The sequence below is a fragment of the Pimephales promelas genome, chromosome 24, assembly GCF_988280905.1.
Source record: "Pimephales promelas chromosome 24, fPimPro1.hap1.1, whole genome shotgun sequence".
Taxonomy (NCBI): domain Eukaryota; kingdom Metazoa; phylum Chordata; class Actinopteri; order Cypriniformes; family Leuciscidae; genus Pimephales; species Pimephales promelas.
In genome coordinates this window covers 19,657,066-19,669,989 of record NC_142792.1, presented here as the reverse complement: position 1 = coordinate 19,669,989, position 12,924 = coordinate 19,657,066, and the positions used below count along the sequence as shown (strand labels likewise).

The 12,924-nt window shown below is 39.1% G+C and overlaps 1 protein-coding gene across 1 annotated transcript; it reads right to left on the bottom strand.

Moving 5' to 3' along the window:
* Window positions 1-504: 504 nt before the first annotated feature.
* zbed4 (zinc finger, BED-type containing 4) lies at window positions 505-12,236 on the bottom strand. Its single transcript, XM_039660222.2, has 2 exons — window positions 12,077-12,236; window positions 505-5,327 (listed from the first exon to the last, which is right to left on the bottom strand). The coding sequence occupies exon 2, from the start codon at window positions 5,128-5,130 to the stop codon at window positions 1,369-1,371; it is 3,762 nt and encodes a 1,253-aa protein (XP_039516156.1). The 5' UTR covers window positions 5,131-5,327; window positions 12,077-12,236; the 3' UTR covers window positions 505-1,368.
* Window positions 12,237-12,924: the final 688 nt, after the last annotated feature.

Sequence of the window (12,924 nt, the reverse complement as noted above, 5' to 3'; positions counted from 1 at the left end):
TTTTCTGATATTTATTGAGGCTGCTCAAGCTAGGTTTTTGCAATGGCATTTATCTGCTCAATGTTTTTTTTTTTTTTTTTTTTTTTTTTACATGCAATTACTATGCCTCAGTGGTTTCTCTCAAAATCTTTTGCATGAATTATAATGTAAATCTGGATTCATAAATACATTTATAGGAATAGTTCCTCATTTACATAATTTCCTAGCCCTATTGTCATTCCAAACATGCATTAATTTCTTCTGTGGAACACAAAATATATTTTTTAAAATATAGTTAGCAACAAAACCATTTTGGAGACCATTTTAAAAATATATTTTTAATGTTTAGACTCCTCTGCAACAAGGCCAACAATATACCCCTTTCCCTCCCCCTATTACATGCCACTTTTTTCCCAGTTATGATAAGAATTAGAATAGATTTTGCAAGATCATCCTGATATGGAAATTATGCATCCAGTGAAAAATACAAGAAAAAAAAAAAGACCTGAAACAATAAGTTGCAAGATGGTTTCAAAGTGTAAAGTTTTATTTACAAATTACCACAAAAGAAAAAAACAAAAAACAAAAACTAAATTATTCCAGTTTGAATTTTTCCTCTATCAAATTATATTTTGGTAATTATTTATAAAATGTACAGTACACTTCCTTGATGTCCCATAATTTAACCCTTTAGATTTATATAAAAAAAGATTTGTGCTTGAGACACATTTTCAAATAGATTTCAACCTGAAAGTACAGCATTATGTACATTTTTTTAACAAATACAAACAAAACGATCAGCAAAAAAAAAAATATATATAATAATAAAAAAACTAATTCTAACAGTACCATAAGCCACAAAAATCACAATAAAAGAATTAAATAAAATAAATTTAAAACATCTGTCACAGCATTTATTTTGGGCCATGTATTTTTTTGATAAAAACAGTATTCAGCATGTAGTTTCAATTTTATAAAATCATTAAAATCAGAAGACTACGACTTGCTTTTGCACATCAATTAATATTTACAGCATGTTGACCTGAAGTAGTTTGTATAAGGCACAAGGAGAGAGAAGACAAAGATACATTTTATAAAATAAAAAGAATCAGTACAGCAACAAACAATAACTACCCCTATAACTAAATAACCCTCCCTCCCTGAAAACACTTTTCACCAGGAATAAGACTCCAGTTATCAAGTGTACTCAACAGTAGTACTCAAAGCAGTCTTTTATTCAGTTAAATATTCAGATGCTCTTGTGTATTGAAAATGAACTGCAGTAAAATTAATTGTGGTTAATTAGGCCTTCTCAGAAAAGTAACTTGAGTGGTCATCAGAGTTCATCAGAGTCTAAGAAACATCCTTGCAAATATAAATACATGATCATCAGTACTGAAAATATATCAAAGGAAGGTTGACCTTTAAAAATAGAAGTCCTTCAAGATTTTCTAGCAATGGTCTGGACTGATTCAGAGCGCAGTTGACACTTGATGTGCTAAAAAGTGTGTCTGCTGGTACAATGCTGGGTGGACAACCCACATAGCGTACAGCTACTTTGGCAAGGTCAGGCCACAGTAACTTCTTCAGGTTCCAATAATCCAAAGGATCACAACTCTGGTCAAGAATGTCTTCCTCCAAATACTCCAGCACAGCAAGCTCCAATGATTTTGGTCTCTCCTCTTGCTTGATTTTTTGTCTAATGTCATCCATAAGAGCCCAGAGGTTCTCTTTGTTTGAGGCCAAGCTGTTTGATGAAGCTGGTATTTCACTACATCCATTTGACAGTGGTGGCTTAGTCTCCACAGAACTAGATGCAGACACCTCGAGCTCTTGTATGAGGTCATGCTTACACTGATCTGCTTCTTCCTCAGTAAAGAGGGAGGTCTTATACCTTGGGTCCAACATGGTTGCCCATATGTACCTAGGGTCATGAAGTGTAGGGGACATTCTAGTCACCATTGCCTCTTTTAAAGACTTCAGCATATTATCAATACCCATTGTCTCATCAAAAAGCATGTCTATCTTTCGGTTGAGAATGTGAATGAGTGGAATGACCTGACCTAGTGTTGCAGTGCGATTGCTCATCTCCATGCAGGCTACCTCAAAAGGCTTAAGAGCATTGCAGACCGATTGCATGACTTCCCACTGGTCACAGCTTATCAGTTCCCTGAAATTGCATTCTATTGACATCTCATCAATGGCTTTCTTTTGCTCTACTAATCGCTCAAGCATGAAATATGATGTTTTCCACTTAGAAGGAACATCCTGAACCAGCTGGTTTTCAGGTAACTGATAAGCTTTTTGCAGTTCTGCCAACTTCTCCTTTGCTTTAGCAGAGCGATGCACTCTTTCACAGATTTTTCGGGCAATACTAAGCAGGTTCTGAACCATCCTCTGACTTTTTATGGCTTCGTTAACAATGAGGTCTATGTTATGACCAAAACACTGCATGGTGGTGTGGTCACTGCTCTCTAGTATGCTGCCAATTGTTTGATTATCTGTTACAGTAAATCCAATTTTAAGGCCTGAGGAACCAATCCAGGTGTCCCAAAGGTATTCAAGCTGCTTCTGTATATTCAGCATATTGTAGTCACAGTCAATTGAGGAAACACCAAGGAGGGCCGAGCAGTGGAAATCTTGACCCTGAGGCAGAACTTGAGACTCAAATGAAACCCAGTGGGCTGTAAGAATTAAGTACTCTTGAGTTTGGCTGCTCACCCAAACACTTGTGGTGAAATGGATGATTCCACCTTCGGCCTCCTTTAGGTGGGTCAGAACTACTTCTTTCACACGTTCATACATTTCTGGGATTGCGGTGCTGGTGAAGAAGGATGAGGAAGGTAAAGAATACTGTGGTTGGAGGTATTCGAGTAACCGGTTCAGGCCAAGGTTTTCCACTACAGTTGATGGCTGAAGATCCAGTGCAAGCATCTCTGCAATGAGTTTGGTAATTTTTTTGGCAGCTGGGTGGCATTCACTGAACTTTTCTGCATTATCCCCATAAGTAGAAATGTCCATGAGCTCCTGCTTAACTTGAATTTCAGCAGATGACACATCACCTGAGATATTACTATTATTTTCAAGCACATGCCCATGAAATCTCTGCATGTGCCTAAATAAGCAACTAGTGCCTAAATTGGTTGTCTTTTTGCCCCTGCTAATTGTGCGGCTACAGTGCAAACAGACCACCTTTGTTGGGTCCGCAGTGGAAATAGAAAAGTGATTCCATAGCTTTGAAGTCTTTTTGCTGAAAACAGGCAGGGTGTGGGGTTTGTTCTCAACAACAGGGCTGTCCATTGCATTCGTCATGTCATCCTCTGCAGCAGGAGTTGAATGAGGTGACCGAGGCGAGGAAACCGTGTCACTTGTGCTTTTTTGGGTTTTGAGAACATCAGGATGCCGTCGCATCAAATGTCTCATTAAACAGCTTGTGCCAAAGTCCCCTCGTTTACCACGACTTATCACACAGGGACAATATCGACACAAAGCTTTGAGTTGGTCAACAGGAGAGACAATGAAATGATGCCATACTTCTGATTTCACCCGTTTCATTATTTTCTTGTTTTGTTGAAAAACTGAGCTCTGATCTTGGGATACGCTATGCCCCTCTGTGTGTTCCTCCGGGGAGGACGACAGAGATATATTTTCACCTTTCAGTCTAAAAGATGCATCAAGTGAGGACTCTTGTCCAGATTGATATGTAGAATCATTTGCCTCATCTTCAAGACTCATGTGCTCACTGTCATCATTGGGCACTTCATCTGATATGGTATCAGGGCGATGTGAGATACAGAGGAATTCCTTTTTGACCTCTGTGGAGTCCTGTGTGCGGGACAGCAATGTTGGTGGAGTGGTGTAAGGCGGAGGAATGCTTGAGCCCTGTCCGTTTTCTTCAATGACTATGTCTCGATGGGCCCTCCACATGTGGCGAATAAGGCAGCTCGTCCCCAAGTCTTTCCCATTTTTGCCACGACTGAACTCATTCATGCAGTGAATACACACTGCTTTTGAGCTGTCAGCAGGGGATAAATAAAAGTGTTTCCACACTGCTGAGCGCCGCCGAGAACTTGAGCTCTTAGGGGCTGATCCAGGGCATTCAGTCATCAAGTCCGTGGCATCGTCATTATGGTGGTTAAAGGAATGTGGGGAAGGAACCGCACTAGAGTCATTCTTGACACTCTTTTCTGCTTTTGGTTTGACCTTTTGTAAAGAGTCTTTGGACACTATGTCTGTGGTCTCAGCTAGACTGGAGGACAGTGGAGTATGGTTGTCTGTTGGTTGTTTGATGCCGACTGACAGGTCTCCATTGTTTGGTGATATATTGGGAGGTATTAAAGATGAGGAATTGGACAAATTATTTAATGATTCACCATCTTGCAGAAGAACAGTGGGATGAGCCCTTCGGACATGCCTCATTAAACAACTAGTACTGAGGTCTTTCTCATTTTTACCCCTGCTGAACTCTTTCATACAGTACATACAGATTGCTTTGGTACTATCACGCGGTGATATGAAAAAATGGTTCCAAGCAGGAGATTTTTTTCTAGGGTTAAGGGGACTTCTTATAGATGATAGAAGGCTTTGTGTGACAGCATCCATTGCAACGTCATAAAGGGTACTGGAGTACCCACTGAACAAGTTACCATAATCGTCGTCATAACTTCTAGTGGCAAAGGGGCCAAAGGCCCCATCAAATGATAACTTTTCATCATCCTGAGAGATTTCACCGGTTTCATTTGGTTCAGCTTTGATACAGACACTTGTTTCAATTTCTGAATTATTTATTTCAATGTTCTGGCTCTCATTTGAAATAGCTGGAGATGTTTGAGAGTCATGTTTTTCACAAATTTCTGCTGCTGAATCCTCTGCTGAAAGGCCATCGACCTCAGAAGACCCATCTTCCTCTGCGGCCTCAAATGACAAAGACACCAAAGAAGAGTCTTTTGCCAGTGTCTCAGAGGGACAAGTATGGGGTTTTGCTTCCAATATCTCTTGAGGAGTAATTCTGTATGATTTGAACACATAACCATCTTTCCCTTCGATTTTTAAACAGGTTCCTTTGGCCTCTATTCTCTTGTTATCTTTGGAGCCATTATGCTCGTGGCTTGCATCCTCGGTCTTCTGTGAGAGGCTGTCCTCTCCGTCCATTATTGCAGAAAGAATTTCTGCAGTGAAAGAAAATCTCTCTCTATTCAAAGCAGCTTTTTAACTGTTCAAGTGTCATGGGTGTGGCTCTTCCTTCCATCCAGTTGTTTACCTTAACATGTTATATCTGAGCCCAGATGCAACAGACATATTGATCTCCATTTAGGATAGTGTAAATCACTTGTGTTCATTTGTAGAATCTGCAAAATTAGATAAGAAATAGAAAAAAAAACATTAGGATAACTAAAAATACAATTAAGTACTCTTAAGTATTACAATTAAGTATTAAGTACTAAATATAAATACACATTACATATAGACATTACATATACACATATACACATTAACATATAAATATAAAAATAACTCCTAGGCAGTTGTAGGCCTTATATGCCTGCCATGTTTTTAAATAATCAGTTTCCATGAGCTTGAAATATTATACATTATTATTGCTAAGGGCCTGAGCATTTATTCTGTTTTAGACAATTTTTTTCCAATAGAAATGTAAAGGGACACTAGGCAGGAATCCCGTTTTTGTCAAACCACGACCCCTAGAGTCGCTGTGGAGTACTTGTATTTAACGTTACTGTCGTAAATACCACTCACGCAGAGTGTGACACGTGCCACGTATTATACAGTAGTACATCGTTTAATTTGTTGTTTAATGAGATCTAATATATGTTGTTAGTGGTGAGAATTTTCACATGATTAAATACATAGATAAGACAATTATCCCCATGAACTTTAATGGTCCAGTGGCAGAACTTTTGCCAAGTGTGTCAGAGGTTCTGGGTTCTAATCCGTACTAGTAGTATAGTTTATTTTCCTCCTCAAAACCGATTGTTTATTAGTGATTGTATATCAAGCAGATATAGAGAGTCTCTCTGTCCCCGCAACGGATTGAAGCGTGCGTCTGTGTGAAGACTGTGCATACAGTGTTCTGTCCCACAACAGAACACTGTATTCGCGCCACTGATCGTAGCGGCAAGAACTTTGGCATTTGATTTCAAAAACAACACATTTCAGATCGCCTCTTATTTAACAAACGAACGTAATAAATGCTCTACTAGAGTTAACTGGAGATGTTTTATTTGTTTGTATTGGTACATCCGTGCCGCAAGATGTTTCAATGGGGGCATATTACACCCGCAAATTATGCCTAAGCTAGTGTCTGACTCCTCGCTCGGTCAGTCTGCTGTTTCCTCTTTCTCTGTTCCTCCGACAATGCTTTCCTAGCTTTCTGCATCTAATATGCCAGCTCAGCCATGACGATAGTGTGACAAACTCCATCCCTCTCTACCTTGTTCCTGGAAGGGGGTGCAGTGCCGTAAAGGAATATGTTACATCACGCGATACTTCCTGACGCTGAGGTCGGCGGTAATCATTTCAATAACTCTGAAGCTGTTCAGTTAAGCTAAAAATACTGCATAGAATCCCTTTAAATGCCCAACTTAAATCTTTAAATGCCTAATTTTAAAATATTTTTAAATTCTATTTTTTTTGTCATTCTCCAGTACAAATATCTCAGCCTTTCATCTTGTGAATAAACAAAATGAAAAGAATTTTGCACCTGGCATCACATGTTCAGATCTATCTACCGAAAATCTATGCAAAATTGTGCATATTTAATGAGATATATTTAAGACATAACCGACTGTGTTTACGAGCACACTAACCAAGACCGAAATTTATACAATTTTGTGTGTTTTCCCTGTAAAACCGATATAATCAGTGAAAAATAAGGTGGCTTTACTGCATGTGTGCACACAGAGAAAAACCTCTATCAAGGAGCACGCGAGTACTGAATAGTTTAAAATCGTTTGAATGTTTAAACTGGCAAGACTTAAAGGGTTAGTTCACCCAAAATTGAAAATTAAGTCATTAATTACTCACCCCCATGCTGTACCAACCCCGTAAGACCTTTGTTCGTCTTCAGAACACAAATGAAGATATTTTTGATTAAATTTGAGAGCTGATAACCACCACATAGACTGCCTAAGGGACTGGCTCTTGACGGCCCAGAAAGTCAATGAAGAAAATGTTTAAATATTCCATGTGACTACAGTGGCTCAACTATAAGTTTATCAAGCGACGAGAATACTTTTTGTGCGAAAAAACAAACAAAAATAACGACTTTATTCGACTATTCCTTTTCTTCCTTGTTGGCCTGAAACGAGACTTCAATACGATTTCCACAACGCATGCGCGAGAATTGCGATCTCCTTTAACTACTTCAGTTCAGTTCTCGCGCATGCGTCGTGGAAATCGTATGGAAGTCTTGTTTCAGTCCAACAAGGAAGAAAAGGAATAGTCGAATAAAGTCGTTATTTTTGTTTGTTTTTTCGCACAAAAAGTATTCTCGTCGCTTGATAAACTTATAGTTGAGCCACTGTAGTCACATGGAATATTTAAACAATATTTTTGAATTAATGGAATATTTTCTTCATTGACTTTCTGGGCCGTCAAGAGCCAGTCCCTTAAGAGCCTATGTGGTAGTTATACAGCTCTCAAATTTAATCAAAAAGATCTTCATTTGTGTTCCGAAGACGAACGAAGGTCTTACAGGGTTGGTACAGCATGGGGTTGGGGGTGAGTAATTAATTACTTAATTTTCATTTTGGGGTGAACCAACCCTTTAAAGAGGCCCTATCATGGATTTTTGAAAATGACTGTTCATGTAGTGTGGAATATAGCTCTAAGGGAATGAAAACAGCCTGCAAGGATTTATATCTGAAAAGTGAGAGTCAACTCTGAGTCTATGAAATGAATTGTTTTTGAAACGAGTCATTAGCTGTTTCGTAGTCACATAGATACGAAACATTGGCATATTGACCACGCCCAGTTACTGCGCGCGCAGAGGAAGTGTAAACTTGAAGTCTACAACACATTCAAATACTTCAGCTGAATAACATCATGTCGAGAAGACGCTGTGTTCTACATTGCAAAGACAGTTCAGCCACTTGTTTTCATTGCCCAGGGACGAGCATGTGAAGAATCAGTGGTTAGAGTTCATATTTGCAACAATACCACAACAGTTGCCCGAACCTTGTGTTGTGTTCTCATCATTTTAATGATGAATCATTCAAAAACAAATGAATTTAAATGACGATTCGCAAGTCGGTTGTTCCCGAAAGAAGGCTCAGTATCCAGTGTATATGGATCAGGTTCGTCCTCTGAATCACAATCTGTAAGTATTATTAATAATGTTTGCTGTTATGTTTTCTGTAGCATGCGCAATAGATATTTTGTTGTGTGTGTTGTGTACGCTTTGCGCTGGTTCGCGGGGTAAAGTTAGTTTTGTTTTTGATATTCTCCAGATATTAGCTGAAAAAATGGCTATTACCTCCTAAATGACTTCGCCAAAAGTTATTTAAACCCCATTGCCGCTAAAAAGGCAGGGCTAACAATGTTTCACAAGCTTAATTTTCCATGTTTTCGCTCTATATAATAAGCACTGCCCCTCAAAAGCTGCTACAAGGTGAGTTTCGCCGGGAAAGCTCGCTCTTGACGGAGATGCGAGTTAAGCCTAGTTCACACTACGTGATTTTAAGCCCGATTTAAGCCCGATTTGCAAATCGTTGAGTCGCCGACAAGTCAGGGTGTTATCGCGTGCAAATCGCGGGCGATTAGCGGACGATTAACGCTCGCCAATCAGTTAGTGTGAAAGAGCCAACAACGCATCAAAGACAGCTCGCAGACAGGTCACCGAGCTCAGAAAAATATCTAGCATGCTAGATATCTCGCGCAGTCGCGCGACTCAATCTCAGTGATGTCATGAGTACAGCCAATCATAGCAACGCATGGGTTGAGGACACCAGGTAAATCTTACTTTTTCTTTTTTGCATTTTTTTTCTCAGAGCATATCGTCGAGCAAACAGTGTGCAGCACTAGTTTCTGTCTGACGTCCATATTCGCGTGTTGTGTTCTTCTCTGCAGTTTCACGTCATTTCTGGTTCGTTTTATTGCATGGTTTTTCGTTACAAAACATGGTTTCTAGACCAGATAGAATCGTGTTGTTGTCAACTCGTTATTTGGTTGATTATTTTCAGGATTTAGACCGTATTATAGTACTGAAACAGCTCTCATTGAGTCACAAATGATATGCTCTTATCATCCAATCGTGGTTGTATCTCTATGTAGTGCGTTGTTAACTCGTGTAGTGAGTTACCTCCTGTTGTGGATCAATCACGTTGTGTTGTGTGGTGTGAACAGCTAAACAACTTGAACACTCATGATTTCACTGAGAGCAAGTCATGTAGTGTGAACTGCACAGTTCAGCCCGACATTTTAAAATCATGTAGTGTGAACTAGGCATAAGGGACCGTGTGGAAAGTACACGTTTGTTCAAACACTGTATACAATTTTCAACACTTGACAAGCTATAATCCATTAATGGTGATGGGTGTTCCTTGTCCGACAATCTCTGCCTGCGGTTTACCAATAACAACTGACTGGGTCATTTGACCAATCGCCGCAGATTCGCGTCACTCAAAGGAGGTGTTTGGGAAAATGAATCGTCGAACGAATCATTTGGGAGCCTGAGCAAATCAGGTAAAAATAAATGCATATTATAAGACAAATAAAGTGTTTTTTATCCTTGCATGCACGTGAAAATGTTTTTGGGAACCCCCAACAAAAATAGGAACATTTCAACTGCTATGATAGGGGCTCTTTAAAAAGACGTGCTAATGATAAAACTTTAATCACAACGTAATGCTGGCCCGTTTGTGCAAGTGACAATACCACCATGTTCCGACACCCGAAAACGTGAGCGTGTAGTATCAACGCCAGCAGCGTGCTTGACCCCTTATTCACAACACAGATCCACTTTTGCAACATGACTTAATCGTGGTGTTGCGACGCCTCCCCTCATTTGTATGTTGATGGGTGTTCCTCTTCCTTTACATCTAGAACTAATGGGACCCCAGTCTCCATTTCTCTCCCCCAGTCTCCATGTCTCTCTCTATTTCTATTGCACCTTTTTGAGGTTGTTAGCTGCATAAAGACACATGTCCACCCCATACAATCAGTAAGAATCCAACTACTAACATGGCCAAGACCAAAGAGCTGTCCAAAGACACTAGAGACAAAATTGTACCCCCCCACAAGGCTGGAAAGGGTTACTGGGAAATTGCCAAAGCAGCTTGGTGAAAAAAAGATCCACTGTTGGAACAATCATTAGAAAATGGAAGAAGCTAAACATGACTGTCAATCTCCCTCGGACTGGGGCTCCATGCAAGATCTCACCTCGTGGGGTCTCAATGATCCTAAGAAGGGTGAGAAATCAACCCAGATGAGACCAAAATAGAACATTTTGGTCGTAATTCCACTGTGTTTGGAGGAAGAAGAATGATGAGTACCATCCCAAGAACACCATGCAACACAGTGAAGCATGGGGTTGGTAGCATCATGCTTTGGGGGTGATTTCTGGATTTTTTTTTTCTTAGATTATGTCTCTCACAGTGGACATGCACCTACAATGACAATTTCAGACCCCTCCATGATTTCTAAGTGGGAGAACTTGTAAAATAACAGGGTGTTCAAATACTTATTTTCCTTACTGTATGTGCTACCAGAGCCTGTCAGATTAAAAACGTGTAAATTTCTCCCAGAAGACGAACGACATGAGAGTGCTGGATACTATTGGGAAATATCAGCAGTCTTAGAAAGCCTCTCGTCCAGTCAGATCCGAGGATCGGCACTAACAGTTAAAATAAAATATACCCAACGAGCAGGTTGTCAGGTATATGTTGTTATGCTGTTTTCCCACTCTGTTTAGTTTCAGTGGTTACTGATTATGTCCTTGTTTATTTCTATAGTTACATATTACTTTTAGATGCCTAGTTTACTCTCCTTTGTTTTACCCCTGTGTTTCAGTTGTTCTTGGACAGTTCACGTTTATGCATTGTGTGGTTTGTGCTATTATCCTGCGTGTTCATCCAGAGATTTTGATTTAAGACTGTTTTGTTTTTGAATCTCCTCTGTGGTTGCGGACCACATCATACAAATTATAAATATATATATTTTAAAATGGTGATAAATATCTAGTTGTTGAGCTACTCAAAATGACAGCAAGGAAAATTCTTCACCATAGCTGCCCTAAATTGACCTGCATAAGGCTGCCTAAAAAACATCAGTAATGATTTATGTACTACACAGGAGAAAGCTATACTGTGATTTTCACACAAAAGTTACCTCATTTCTTGAATTGCAACAGTGTTTATTGTTTTAGGAGCTTGATATTCTTGACTTTAAGAGGAACCCAATAGCTATATTTTATATGAATATACTATTACTATTCGAATTAATGTAAGGATCTAACAAATAACGTTTACATTTCCTGTCAGGTGTCACGATACACTAAGGTATAAATAAACGAATAACCAAAATTGTATATTTGGGCAACCATATACTGTAATAATAACGGCAATTAAATTATTTGTACATATAGTTTTCATTAAAATATTACATTTATCTGTGGCGTTTCTATCGAGGAAGTTGCAGTGCAAGCTCGAGCTAGCATTACTCACACGCTCTCGCGACCTGACGAGATGTATGCGCTAGCCTTAGCAATACATGCTAGCGGCTAGTGCATTAGCTCGCAGACAAAACAACAGGAAAACACTTCTCTCCTGCCATAACGATATAACCGACACGATTTATTTCCTTGTATTTCCTTATTTTTTATTTAGTAAAAACGACTGTTTGGTGATTTACAATGCTTACACTGAACCATTTAAAGACCTAGAATGAGGATATTTGACTTAGTGACAACTCAATGGTGTGGCTACGTCGTTAGGCCACACAGGACATAACCTGATGAGGCAGAACCGGATCCTGGTCGCACAAAACAGAGAAGCTCGTCGAACTACCCGGATCACTGGATCTAAACCAGAATCATGGACGCGTCTGAGACGAAATAAAACACTCTCGATTAAGTATCGCTTACCTTTGTGTCCTGAGGTTTACTTAAAGTGAGTTTCGGCTGTGAAATGGTTAAGTAAAGCGTATGGTTGATCCAGTGTTGTAATTGAGTTGGCTGCTTTGTCTCCTGTGCCGTAAACAGTGCGCAGTAGTAGCGCCACACGGCGTCAGACGGAAGAAACTGGGGATCTATGGCGTCATAGAGGCTTTCAATGTGGTGGGTGGGGTTTACAAAATAAATAAAACTACAGTCATTCTATTCCACAACTAATGAAAAGTCATCATATTTTTATTACAATTACGAAGCGCTTTCTTCGTTTCTGCATGCATCGTTTTGCATGCTCATGAATAGACTAGACACTAGACAATCAAAACACAGGCAACGAAAACTACAAAATGACAAGAGTAGCAGATCTTGTTCACTCATACGGGGTTTCTTGACCCGAGGGTCTCTCTCAGGGGCAGTCAGGCACCAGAAGGGGTGGGCAAAACATCCTTTGATATTTAAATATGTTAAGGCTGTGTTTAAAAAAACAACGTGATATTTTTCAGTATTTATTATATATATATATATATATATATATATATATTTTTTTTTTTTTTTTTTTGCTGATTAAGAGATACTCTATCAGCGGTCCTCTGTATGATAGTGATACAAAAATGTACATTAAATAAATCGTGGGATTTGAGGTATTTTGTTGTTGTTGTTGTTGCATAACATTACAAACAACAATCATGACTATATTATAAATAAATTGTGCAAATAAAAAAGAGCAGTAGTATAAACTAATTGAATAAAACTAAGTCACACATTTTATAATCATCCTTCCTTGCACTTTCTTTCTTTGGAAAGTTACAACGAACTTTTTATCG

Coding starts and splice junctions, on each gene's coding strand:
- zbed4 (XM_039660222.2), bottom strand. CDS start 5,130: ATGGACGGAGAGGACAGCCTCTCACAGAAGACCGAGGATGCAAGCCAC.